Source organism: Hipposideros armiger, unplaced genomic scaffold (assembly GCF_001890085.2).
Source record: "Hipposideros armiger isolate ML-2016 unplaced genomic scaffold, ASM189008v1 scaffold_106, whole genome shotgun sequence".
Lineage (NCBI taxonomy): Eukaryota > Metazoa > Chordata > Mammalia > Chiroptera > Hipposideridae > Hipposideros > Hipposideros armiger.
In genome coordinates this window covers 2292163-2305891 of record NW_017731456.1, presented here as the reverse complement: position 1 = coordinate 2305891, position 13729 = coordinate 2292163, and the positions used below count along the sequence as shown (strand labels likewise).

Genomic DNA, 13729 nt, shown 5'->3' with positions numbered 1-13729 from the left:
TTTACAAGGAACATTTTCTGAATAGGTGAATACCAGGAAAGGTCAAGGTGGACCTTGAAAGATGTGAAGGAAGAGAAACATAAGGTACATTCCAGGTGGAACTGTTAATAGCATGAGCACAGGCGGAACTGCAAGAACCAGACTTTTCTCTTCTGTATGCTTTGGAGGAGGAAGCTGAAGACTTTGGAGACTTTAGAAGAGACCTTAGAGAGAGCATCTGGTTCAGGCCTCTTATTTCACAGATGAAGAAACGGGGGCCCAAGGAGGACTCAGGACTAGAACCCAGATTTCCTGACGCTACAACTAGTTCTTTTACTCTTCCCACCACACCACATCCTGCTTCCTTGTTAAGTTGGGACCAACCAGAGCTAGATACAGGAATTTGAAACTTACTCTGCAGATAGTGACAAGTCCCTAAAAGTTTGTGACATATGTGGTAAGTGGAGAGAATTTGGGGCCAGAGTGCAGAATACCGGCAGCCTATAATTGTCCCTGGCTGTCTGACTTTGAACAAGTCCCTTATGCTCTCCTGACCTGCTTTGCCATGTGTAAATTCAATAGGTTGGATCAACCAATTTGGCTGGTTCTTTAGGTAGGGCCCTTTCTGGGGCTGAGATAGAGTTTCTGAGGAGGAGAAGGCGTGCCACCGTGGAGACCGAGCCTGCTGTTCTGACAGCTGGAATGAGCCCAGCTGCTCCCTGACTCCTGATAACCAGCGCTGATAAATTACTCTTATCTGTGGGCTCCGGCTTTCCTGACCCAGATGTGTTTACATAGAAGCTCTCTATGTATTGAATGAAAAGAGCTGCAAGATAAATTGTTAAATGAAAAAGCAGTGTCAAACAACGTGTATGATATGCTACCTTTTGAGTAAAATAAAAAGGGAACAATAAGAATATATATATACACATACATTTTAGTCACTAAGTAAAGAAACTGGAAGAATATACATGAAACTAATAAAGTGTGTGTGTGTGTGTGTGTGTGTGTGTGTGTGTGTGTGTGTGTGAGAGAGAGAGAGAGAGAGAGAGAGAGAGAGAGAGAATGAGAATGAGAATGCAAAAGGTGGGTGTGGGGGAGAATGAAACTTTCCTATATCCTTCAAGGTTCTTTTGGCTGGTCTAATAGTTAAACCTACATGAGACAGATTAACAAGAGAAAATAACCAAATGTAATTACATATGCACATATGGGAACCCCACATATATGAGAGGTTCAGGGACAGAGTTAAAATGGGTACATATGACATTCTGAGCTCAGGATGAGGTGAGGTGCCTTGAGGCTTCAGAGGGGTGGAAGGTCGCTGCAGAAGATAAGAGCAGATGTTTAGTAATCAGTAGTTTGCCCTGCCTCATGGATAGGTCAAAAAGGTTATCTCTGATAATCTCTTATTATAAGCAGTACCCTTAATTTAAATTCTTCCAGGTAGTTAAGGGGGTGGTGAGCAGAGGTTTCTCTTGAGCCTGCAGGGTCTCTCTTGCCTTTAGAATAATCTGCATATCACAGAGGCACATCTTGGGGTGACTCATTCTGAACCCCTACAAGGCTAACAGGAATGGGAGGGAGACTTTCACTATCTTTTTATGTTTCTTTGAATGTAGAACTATGTGAATGTATTTTAAATTATATTTTATAAAAGGAATAAGAAAAAGATAAACTTTTTCTATAAATAATGACTATCTTGTGAGGAATCCTAGATATTAAAATAACTGGGGGAGGTGGAACAAATTAATTTGTTCTCATTATTCAGAGTTGCAGACTCTTGACCCAGGATGCAAATTGAAGCAAAATCATATCCAAATTATTTTTCTTCAAATCCCACTGTTAATCTTAGTAGGCAGCGGAGAGAAAACTTCCTCTGTTAGGACAGGAATCCAATGAGAGGGCTCTGAAAGGCCAGCTCCCAGCGAGGCAGGAGTTATACAGAGCAGTTGATGAGGTTGACAGCCTTTAAGCAAGAATTGAAGGCCAAGGAAGAAAAATCTAAATTTCCATAAAAATTGAAAGAGAAGATCCAACTGAACAACTCATCCCAGTGAGCACATAATACAAGTCATTGGCAAAGCATTCGAGAAACCAAACTTTCCTCTCTCTCTCTCTCTCAATTTTTTTTTTTTAGCTGAGCCATCCTGCCACCTATTGGCAGCTCAGCGACAGCTCAGCTCAGGCCGGGCATCGAACCGCTGTTGCTCAGAGCTCAAACTCTTGAGCGAGCTCTTAACCAACTGAGCCACTTGGCTGGCCCTCTCTCTGTAATTTTTTTTTTTTTTAAAGATTTTATAATCGGGAGAGGGGAACAGCGTTGGGGAATCGGGGAAGGGGAACACACAAGTTGCTGTCCTGTTGTTCTTCAGTCTAGCTGTGGAGGACGTCGCTTCATTGGTCCATGTTGGCTCCTCCTGGGTGAGGCAGATCAGTCGCCGGCTTCTGGACGGCCGCTCACAGTGGCTCTTGGCAGCTCACACTGGCTGCTGGCTACACACGGTAGCCCATGGCAGCCCACTGCAGCAGAGGCTGCAACCCACGCCATCGCCAGCGACTTACGGCAGCCCAGCTCCAGGTCGAGCTGCCGTTCACCATCTTAGCTGTAGAGGGCAGTGTCACTGGCCCTCATGTGGGATCTGAACCGGGGCCCTGCTGCTCAGAGCTGGCATCCCAAGCCAGCTTCCAACCAACACGCCATTCGGCCGGCCCCCTCTCTGTAATTTTTTAAAAAGGTTATTCAAGCATTTCGAAGTCCTGGGTTTACTAGAAACCAAAGAACTAACATTTCAGCATTTTTTAAAAAAACATGATTTCTAACTTTAAAAGATTCTCCCTTCTTAAAAAAACTATGTATCATGCCAGCTTACTCTTAATAAAAGATATCTAGTTAACATAGATAAAGACCATGCAAGCATCAAATGACTAATGACTTTCCAGTGTCAGTTAGGACAGAGTGTGTTTGTCTAAACTTGTTATTTGCTGCCTCCAAAAGGGAATGTCTGCAGCACAAAGCTAGTGATTCAGAGTCACGGGAATTGGAACCTGGCTTTCTGACAGCACACCCTGCTAGGTGTTCTCATGTAGGGATGGAAGAACAGACCCCTTGCTGTAGATCTCACAAGGCCAGTACTGTAGGCACTGGTACATTGTATAATGTCTTCATTATATCACTTAAATTCATGGCTCAGATGAGTTTTACAGAAGTTGCTGCACAAATCATCTACCTGGAAGTGTTTCTTACTAAGCATTGCTGAGTAAATAAAGAGGAATTTTTAGGCTGCTGGTTTTGCCTGTCTAGAGTTATTCATCTTTTCTGGGTCACTCTGTGGACCAAACAGACTGATTCTCAAACCCTGAATTATTCTTTCCATACACAGATGGGTCCCTTCTGCTTTCTGGTCCTTGGTATTCCCATACGTAAAACAAGAAGGTTGGATCAGTTATTTTTTATTTATGAATGAATAGATCTTTCTCTTGGCCTGTATATTGTTTGACTGACAAAGTAATGTTTTTACCCATTCTCGCCTTTGAGGATATGCCTTTTTCAAATAAGAGTAAGTGATATGTTGATAAAGTGGAGTGTGTAGTTTTGCCATGATACACAGGTTTTCCATAGGTGGCAGATCCTAGTGAGCAGAGGTAGTGAGGATGTCTGGGTTCTGATTCCTTGTCTGAGCTAGGAGCCAGAGGTAGAGCTGAAGTTGTGGCAAATGGTTACAGTAGGTAGTGCAGAGACTAGGGTGGGTATCCCAGGACCACTGGCTCCATGAGCTTGTCTAACTTTCCCGAAGTACGGAGGGAACCATGCAGATCATGTGCGCCACTGTCATTATCTCCTGCTTTAGCAAGTTTCCTAGCAGTTTACTTTCTCGGATAAGGATCCAGGTTTTTTCTATATAGTTTTTTGGGGAAAGAATTTTCAAAATAGAATTGTATCATTCATCAACCTTTTTCTTTACCATGAAGTCCAAAGACCAAGTGGTTCGTTTATTTTTAGACTTTAATACATAAGAAAATGTCTCAGTCATGATTTGATTTTTATTTTATATGTCAAGTAAATAGGCAACTCTGCTAAGCAGGTTTTCCTGGGAGTGAGAATGGTTGCATCTAAGACTCAAGTGCACATTGAAATTACCCCATGCTTCCCACTGGATTAGGGGCGGTGAATTGGTGCTGATATTATCCTGTACTCATTGGAGGTATTGCTAAGTAGTCATGCCGCTTTGTTGTTAAGCCTAGACATAGCTCAGCCTGTTCACTAAGACATTGCAGGCAGCCACAATCGGTTGATTAGAGCTTGTACATAAGACAAATCTGATTGTATCACTGAACTAGATGTATTGATTGTGTTATTGATTATATAGTGTTAGTGCCTAATCTTACTTAGATACTCCCTTTCTCTCTCAATGTCCTTAAAAAGCAACTAAGGAACACATTTTTGCATTAAACTTTTTTTCCCCAAATATCTTTACTTAAATAAAAGTATTATTCAAACCAAATGCCTGGTTTTAGGAAGTCCATCCAACCCATTTGCCCATTGAGTATGCCACATTCTTTTCATGCTTGTGGTGGTATTGGCCTGTGGTATTACATTACACCACCAGAACCTACAGAGCCAGAGGCTTAGGAAAGCCTAAGCAAGCATCTTTGTATGTTCAGTTTGCAAGCACAGCCACCACTCGGCCAAGATTGAAGGTTGCAGGCCTGTGACAGCCCATCTAGTTCTGTGTCACACGGAATGGTCAAGCACGCCATTTTCTTCACAGTGACTCTTCATCAACTTTCTCTAGAGGCAGGAGTTTTGTTTTGAGTGTTAATTTTTTTTTATTTTTATTCACTGTGCCTTCTATCATAGGGAGAAGAAAAATTCATTTGCGAATCTTATTACTGAGAGATAACAGGGGTGGAAGTTTAAGTGAATAATAATCTCTTCTGTATGTACATTTTGTATATATTTAAAGTGTCTGCATTTCATTCTCTAATTTGATTCTCACAAGAGGCAGATGGACCAGACACTTTTCTATAATTGTAATATAGGTAGAGGCTTAGAGAGGTTAAATGTCAATGATGGCCTCACAGGCAACTAAAGGAAGAGTTAGAATTAGAACTCCCACTTTTTGACTCGGTGATCCAATAACAACAACCATGTGGAGCCATATAGGAGAAAAAATTTAGAATATACTGCCTTGTCTTTGGTTTTCCCCAGTAGTACAGATAGAAAGATGATAGGTTATGGAGCTGAATAGGTACTTACTAGCTGGATAATTACTTAACATATGTGAAAGTTACTTAACATTCCTGAGCCTGGAATATAATAAGTACTTAATAAGCAATAGCTTTTTGGGGAATATAATCAATAATGTTAAGATTTTGTAAGGTGTCAGATGGGCACTTGTCTTATTAGGGGGACTACTTCATGGACTGTGTAGATGCCTGATCACTGCGCTGTACACCTGAAGCTGAAGCTGAATAATACTGAACGTCAACTATAATTTAATATATATATATACACACACATACATATATATACATATACATAGATATATGTGTATATATATATATTTTTTTTTCAATCTAATAAAGGACATATACCAAAAAAAAATTTATTGTTAACATAATGTTGAAAGACCAAATACCTTTTCATTAAGATTGAGAACAAGGTGGTGGGTATATCTGCCCTCATATAATGTTCTATTCAGCATTATACTGAAGGACCTCATCAGTACAGTAAGATAAGAATAAGAGACTAAAGTCACAAGATTAGAAAGGAAGAAGTAAAAATGTCTTTATAAAAAACATGATTACATATGTAAAAAATCCTAAAGAATCTGGATAAGAGTAATTAGAATTAATTAGTGTAGGAAAGTTGTAAGATACAAGGTCAATATATAAAAATATATATACTTATATATATTAATTAGTTTAGATGAAATCATACTGTAGTCAGGTGGGCCCCTAATCCAGTATCACTGATGTCCTTATAAAAAGGAGAAATTTGGGCACAGACAGTCACATAAAGAGACTGCCATGTGAAGATGAAGGCATACCTCAGGGTGATGCCTCCATAAGCTAAGGAACACCAAAGGTTGCCAGCAAATCACCAGAGGCTAGGGGAGAGGCCTGGGACAGATTCTCTCACAGCTCTCAGAAGGAATCAACCCTGCTAACACCTTGATCTGGGAGTTCTAGCATCTATAACTGTGAGACATTTAATTTCTGTTGTTTAAGTCACTCCCTTTGTGGTACTTTGTTATAGCAGCCCTTGCAATTAATACAGAAAGGACCATAGACCTAAGTTTGAGCTAAAGCTATAAAAGTAGGAGAAAATCTTTGTGACTTTGGGTTAGAACCAGGTTTCATAGAGAAGTCATAATAGCAAGAATTATACACGACAAAATTGATAACTTGGACTACAACCAAAATTATTTTTTTTTTCAGAAGACACTATTGAGAGAATGAAAAGGCAAGCCACAAACTGGGAGAAAATAATTGCATAATCATATGTAGTTCATTAAGGACTTGTACCCAGAATATATTAAAAAAACAAAACAAAAAGCTCAGTAATAAGAAGACAAATAAATAAATTGAATGAAATTTAGAAAAGATTTGTACAGCACTTCACCAAAGAAGCAATGCTGATGGGCAAATAAGCACATTAAAAGATGCTCAACCTCATTAGCCACTAGGGAATTGCAAATTAAAACTAACAGTGAAATACCATTTACTTACTAGAGTTGTCTCAAATACAGAGGGTGCCAAAAAAATGTATACACATTTTAAGAAGGGAAAAACCTGTATTAAAATTGTAACAATATATAATGATAACAAAAGATGAATAGAAGTCATGTTGTACATTTTTTTGGCACCCCCGTAGTTCCAAGTGTTAGTGAGAATGTAGGAAAATGAGAACTCCCATACAGTGCTGATGGGAATACAAAATATAGCTACTTTGGAAAACAGTTTAAGTTTCTTATAAAGCTAAAGATATATTTACTAAAAGAACCAGCCATCCCATTTTCTAGGTATTTACCCAAGATAAATAAAAACGTCCGCAGAGAGACTTGTATTCAAATGTTCAGTACAGCTTTATTCATAACAAGTAGTCATGGAAACAACCCAAATAAATGTCTATTGACTGGTGACTAGCTAAACAAATTGTAGTAGAGCCATCAGCTGGAATACTAATCAGGAATAAAAATGAATGAATTACTGATACACACAACAGCATGAATGAATCTCGTAAGCATTATGCTGTATGAAAGAAGCCAGACATAAAAGAGTATATACTATACAATCCCATGTATATGAAATTGTTGAGTAGCAAAACTTTGGTAATGTACAAGTCAAGTATCAATAGATATAAGATTGCCAGGGGCTATAAATAAGGGGAGGGGATTGACTGTAAAGGGGCAAGAGGGAATTTTCTAGGGTGGTAAGTATTTTTTCCCCAGCTTTACTGAGATACAATTGACATACATTGTGTAAGTTTAAAGTGTACAACATATTGATTTAATACATTTACAAATTGCAAAATGATTACTATGGTAGCATTAGTTAATATTTCCATCACATCACATAATTGCCATTTCTTTTTTGTGATATGAACATTTCAGATCTACTCTCAGCAGCTTTGAAGTATACAATACAATATTGTTAACTATAACACCATGCTATACATTAGATCCTCAGCACTTAGTTATTTTGTAACTGGAGGTTTGTATTCTTTGACCAACATCTCCCCACCCCTAAGCCCCTGACAACCACCGTTCATTCTACTCTCTGCTTCTCCGAGTTTGGCTTTTTTAGATTCCACATATAGGCGATATCATAAAGTGATTGTCTTTCTCTGTCTGACTTGTCTCACTTTGCATAATGCCTTCAAGTTCCATTCTTGTTATTGCAAATTGCCAGATTTCCCTTTTTCTCATGGCTAAATAATATTCCTGTGTGTGTATGTAACATCTTTATTCATTCTTCAATAGACTCCTGGGTTATTTCCATATTTTGGCTGTTGTAAATAATTCCTCATTGAACATGGGAATGCAGTATCTTTTTGAGATCCTGATTTCATTTCCTTTGGCCGTATACCCAGAAGTAGAATTGCTGGATCATATGGTAGTTCTATTTTTAATTTTTTGAGGATCCTCCATACTGTTTTCCATAGCGGCTGTAACAATTTACAGCCTACCAGCAGCGTATGAGGGTTCCCTTGTACCCTTGCCAGCACTTGTTATCGCTTGTCTTTTTGATAACAGCCATTCTAACAGGTGTGAAGTGATATATCATTGTGCTTTTGATTTGCATTTCCCTGGTGATTAGCAATGTTGAGCACCTTTTCATGTATCTGTTGGCCATTTATATGTCTTTAGAAAAACGACTATTTAGTTCCTCTGTCCGTTTTTTTAATCAGGTTGTTTGTTTTCTTTTGGTGTTGAGTTGTATGAGTTTCTTACAGATTTTTAGTATTAATCCTTTGTCAGATATGTGGTTTGCAAATGTTTTTTTCCCATTCATTTAGTTGCCTTCTCATTTCGTTTATTGTTTCTTTTAGTGTGCAGAAACCAATTAATTAGCTGTATTCCTCCTTATTTATTTTTGCTTTTATTGTTTGTGCTTTTGGTGTCATTTCCAAAAAAAAATACTGTCAAGCCCAGTGTCTATGTTTTCTTCTAGGAGTTTTATATGTAGTTTTAAGCCGAAATTTCTTTATCATGATTGTAATGGTGGTTACATGACTATATAAATTTGTCAAAACTCATTGAATTATACAATTAAAATTGGTAAACTTTATTTTTGATATATTCCTCAGCAAAGAAATAACCATAAACAAACTGAATGTCCACCGCCTGTCAAATGCTAGGAATAGGATTAGATAAATGTGATGTTGGTCCTTCCCCCAGGGAGCTCCCAGTCTGTAGACATGGCACAGAAAGACTTACAGTTCAGAAAGAGAAGAGCCTTGTAGAGATCTATATCTGCTGAGGTCCAAAGGAAGGAGTTCTCGATCAGGGAAAGCCCCACAGAGGAGCTGCTTGACCTTTAGTTTGATGGGTGGACGTGAGTCAGATAAATGCTGAGGAGAAGGGCTTTCTAGGCAAAGGCACGTGAGTGTGAAAGTCATGTTACGTTTTGTAAACCACAAGGAGCCCAGGACTGCCAGAGCCCTGGAGTTGTGAGATTTAGGTCGAAGTGTCAGAGTTGAAGCTGGACAAGTTGGCAGAGAGGTCAAAGTTGGAATGTTTCTCAGATTTACTTATCAAACTCATATTGCAAGAAAAAGTATGTACTTGAGAGAGAAATTCTCCCTCCTGAATGAAAGATGAGGTGACTCATGGCACTCATTCATGTCCCCTCCATTCCTTTGCTTTGGGCTTAAAAAGAAACAACAAAACCCTTGCTTTTACAATCAGCTATTTTAAAAGTGTAATTCTCCCTGGACAGACCTTAGCTGAATTTATGTAACTAAAGCTGTACTTGAGATTTCTCGTGTTACAGTGAGGAAGTATGTTTTAATGTCTTAGGAAGCCTTTAAAACTAGTCTCTGGGAGAGCTGCTGAGATTTGCCGGATGTGCTTGTGCCTTCAAGCAAATGCTAGTTTCTTTGTACCCACATGGAGAAGTACAAAATCTCCCTCACATTGCATCATCAAAAGAAGAAAACCTTCTGAAACTGCTTATTGGTTCAACTCCACGTATATATAAAATTTTTGAACACCTGTATCTTTTTAGGGATGCGGGGAGAGGTATGTATGTGTATGTGTGAGGGCCTGCTCTAAAATTGAATGCTTTCTCATATGTTACAGGCAATGGATTTTGAAGGCTGGGCTGACACCCTCTTTCTTCTGCAGTTCACCCTCTCTTGTGTGATGGGGTAAGCCTTTGCCACCTTGTTAGCAGATAGTTTTCCTAGAGAAATGTGCTCTAGCACCCTTTTGCCTCATTCCTAGTATCCTGTTCTATCTCTTGAGTGTATCAACTTAGGATAATTAAACCTTCAGATTCAGATGGTTTTTTCATAGCCCTTGGCAATGTGCCCTCAGGGCAACTAAACTGATCCCAAAGTCATGCTTAGAAGGAAGGAGAAAAACTAATATTTATCCAATAACCTAGAATGTGATAAGCACCATTATATTTCAACATTATTTTCTCACCATTATATTTCATGCATTATTTTATTTTATTTCTACATTGACCATTTGGTAGATACTGTTGTCCCTTTGCCTATGAGAAAGCAGGGTCAGAACTCAAGTAAATTGTCTAGGTTTGCACAATTGATAGATGGTAGTGGCAGCCCTTGAATTTGGGGCTGGTTGATTCCCCACTACCAGGTGTCTTCCTCTTAGAAGAGTAAATGGAGAAGGCTAGAGGGTATCTGCAAATTTGCCTCTTCACCTCCATTTTTTTTTTTCCCAACCACTCGGTTCAGTTGATATTTATGACTGGATCTGATTCAGGCTTGGTACATAGTGAGTGCTTCAAAGTTAAGTTGGCATGGTGCCTTAGTACTGAGTGCTTAGTACTCAGAATCCTCATTGTAAATCTGGGAGTTCCAACTGCTGCCACGTAGTTATTAAGTAAGCCTCTTAAAGTAGTTCTAATTTGGGTTTCTTCCATCCTTAAGAATCTCTCTTGGCCTTCACCCTGGTCCAGAGGTTATATTGTCCTAATGGGAGGTGCACACCTGAGCCAGGGTCTGTGAGCTCGGAGCTTTCTGTCTGGATTAGGTGAATTAGTAGGAATATGATCCAAACACAGTACTCAAGATTATGAATGATGGTTTCCAGGTTTTGGTGAAGCTAGCTGGGAAAAACGCCTGGTCAGTAAATGGACATGTGTTTCTTTTTAATGAAAGTTTTGAAAGCCTGAAGCTGTAGTACAAGCAGCAGTGAGGTAGGGAAAGCTCACATTCAGTGACTAGAATGTGTTAAAATGGCCAACACTTGATTGTTTCTCTTGGCTAGAGAGTATTAAAAAGTAAGCGGCTGGGTCTTACAAAATATGTCTCCCGTCTTCGTTCCAGGTTTATCTTAATGTATGCCACGGTGCTCTGCACTCAGTATAATTCTGCTCTGACAACTACAATAGTTGGCTGTATTAAGGTGAGCTGAGAAAATACTGTTGTCTTTTGGGTACCTGCTTTATTTGAAAATTGCTCCTCTAAAATAAGTCTGGTTGTGGCCTTAAGCCCCATAATCTGTATTTCCTCACATATTTTTTTGATAGTTTGACAAATTGTGGTGATGGTTTCTGAAACAGTCTTTAAGAGCTCAGGGAGGGCATACTGTCTACTTTCAGGCAGCTTAGCTCTGAGAGGTATGGAAAAAGGAGACTATGTCATCTTAGAGTAGAGGAAGATGTAGGCCTGTTTCTAACAGGGCAGATGACTAGCTCGGTAGTGAGACGTCTGTCCCTGTAACCCCTAATGAGAACTGTGCTCTGCCTCACTGAGTTCTGGCTGTTCTGCAGGGAAAGGATGCCTGCCAGAAACTAATCAAGAGAGTTTTCCTATCCCTGAGCCAAACCTTAAATGGCCCACTTTGAAAAGCTGTGCCTGACATTTCCAGTGATGTCATTTCCTCCTGATCCATTTTATTTGAGGGAGGCTCATCTGTCTTCCGCCAGGAGAGCCAAATTGACTTGAATGTTGAACTGAAGTTAGTGGCTTAAAGCCTGAGGTCTCTTTTATCTGACTTTGTGATTCTAGTGCTTTGAGATCCAACAGGCCACAGTATGTCTAACTTCCAAATGGATTAGCAGGGTAGGCTTGCTTTCTAACAAAGGTAAAACAAAGAGAGGTAGGTCCTCGATCATTTGGGGGAAAAAGTACAGTTGCTCTTGGGACTTCCTTTATGATGTCCCATTTGTCAATAGTGAGGGGAGGAGTTGCAGAGGTAAAGTTTCTATCATTCTGCTATATTTCCCATTGCACTTCCAATGGAGTGGTGTCCACCTGACCTTATTTTAGAAACTAAAACTAGATTTGGGTTTAAACTTCAGAAGGTCTGTGACTTCAGATCATGCAATTGGAGTGTTCAGTGTGAATAGAATTCTAAATTAAGCTATAACAAGTCAGTTGTGTCAATTCCCTATCTAGACAAAGGCCTGGGCTGGCTGAGACTGATGTAGCCTCCCAAAATAGCTCTCAGCTCTGTTTCAGTTTTGTAATGTAAATGCTTTAAGAGCAAAATGGATGGCTTCCATCTTCAAAATAGGAATAGCAAGAACATGAGAGACAAGGCAGTAGGTGCCATTTAGCCAAGAAGGATGGTGCGGGAAAGCCTATGTTTAATGTTAGTAACTAAATCTATTTGCTTAGAATTTCTTAGTGTACTTTCTTTATCGTTATCAGCATGGGGTACAAATAAAGTCCTGTCCTCATTAACATAAAGTTCAGTACAAAAGTCTTTTGATATTTCCCCCACCACCCAGAACCCTGTGGACTTAGAGCAAAGGGATAAGTTGTACTTTCTAGAGGGAGGGGAACTGATTAGTTTACAGTCGCTGTTGCTTCTCAGGGCCATGTGGCATCGCTGGTGCGGGTCCTACATTCTGACAGGTGGGGGCACACTCATGCCCTGCTGTTTCGGGGCCTCCTAGGCCACAGGAGGGCTTTTTTCATTAGCCTCAGGTTAAAGACCTTTTAGCTCAGGTATGGTTCCTCAAGAGGCTTTAGGCTTCCTTGTGTGCTTGAGGAGCCTAACCCTACAAACCCTTGGCTCAGCATTCTTTGTTTCTTTTCTGTGTGGTGGGGAAGATTACTTAGGATAACTGGTTAAAAATGGAAGTTCCTAGGCCCGTTTCAGATACACTGAATCAGAATCTCTAAAGTAGAGCCTGGAAATTATCATTTTTAACAAGGTTTCCAGATGATACTCAGACATAGTAAAGTTTGAGAATTGCAGTCTTAGCTTTGAGCTACCAACAGAAACTCTTCTGTGCTCCCTGGTTGGTTCTGCTTTGGGGGCATTGGTGTCTTTTCCCGATAGGAAACCTTGGTTAGAATGCCCTAATGTATACTTACAGGTTTTCTAACTTCTTTTTTTTTTATTTTTTTATTTTTTTAAGATTTTTATTGGGGAATTGGGGGGATGGGAACAGTGCTGGGGAATTGGGGAAAGGGGAACAGACAAGTTGCTGTCATTTTGTTCTTCAATCTAGTTGTGGAGGATGTTGCTTCACTGGCCCAAGTTGGCACCATCATTGCGCTCTTCTCTGGCGAGGCAGATCAGTCGCCGGCTTCTGGACAGCCGCTCACTGCGGCTACTGGCCGCTCACGCTGGCTGCTGGCCACACACGGTAGCCCATGGCAATCCACTGCCACAGGGACTGCAGCCCACGCCGTCGCCGGCGACTCATGGCAGCCCAGCTCCAGGTTGAGCTGTTGTTCAGCATCTTAGCTGTGGAGGGCAGTGTCACTGGCCCTCATATGTGGGATCCGAACCGGGGCCCTCTGGCATCCCAAGCGAGTTCTTAACCATCGCGCCACTCGGCCGGCCCAGGTTTTCTAACTTCTGATTGGTTTTGCTCAATAAGGATAGGCTCTCTAGCCTTTCTTTCCCTTTCTGAAGTTCCTTGGGCAATTTGTGCAAAATAATCCACCTTCACCCTGGATCTCTGTATTCCAAGAGAGGTCCTGCTGTACATTTGCCCAGGTTGCCTACAGTTACGTGGTACTTCATTTTATTTTTCCCCCTCAAGTAATAACAAAGATCTGCTCTAAGGTAACTTGCACACGCTATATATA

The 13729-nt window shown here is 40.2% G+C and overlaps 1 protein-coding gene across 1 annotated transcript in view; it reads left to right on the top strand.

The window, feature by feature from the left end:
* The window catches only part of SLC35D1 (solute carrier family 35 member D1), a 38340-nt gene that overhangs the window by 13427 nt on the left and 11184 nt on the right, over window positions 1-13729 (top strand). The window contains exons 9-10 of the mRNA XM_019646771.1: window positions 9789-9856; window positions 11006-11084. Coding sequence (XP_019502316.1) covers window positions 9789-9856; window positions 11006-11084 — 147 coding nt within the window. The remainder of the gene's footprint in view (window positions 1-9788; window positions 9857-11005; window positions 11085-13729) is intronic.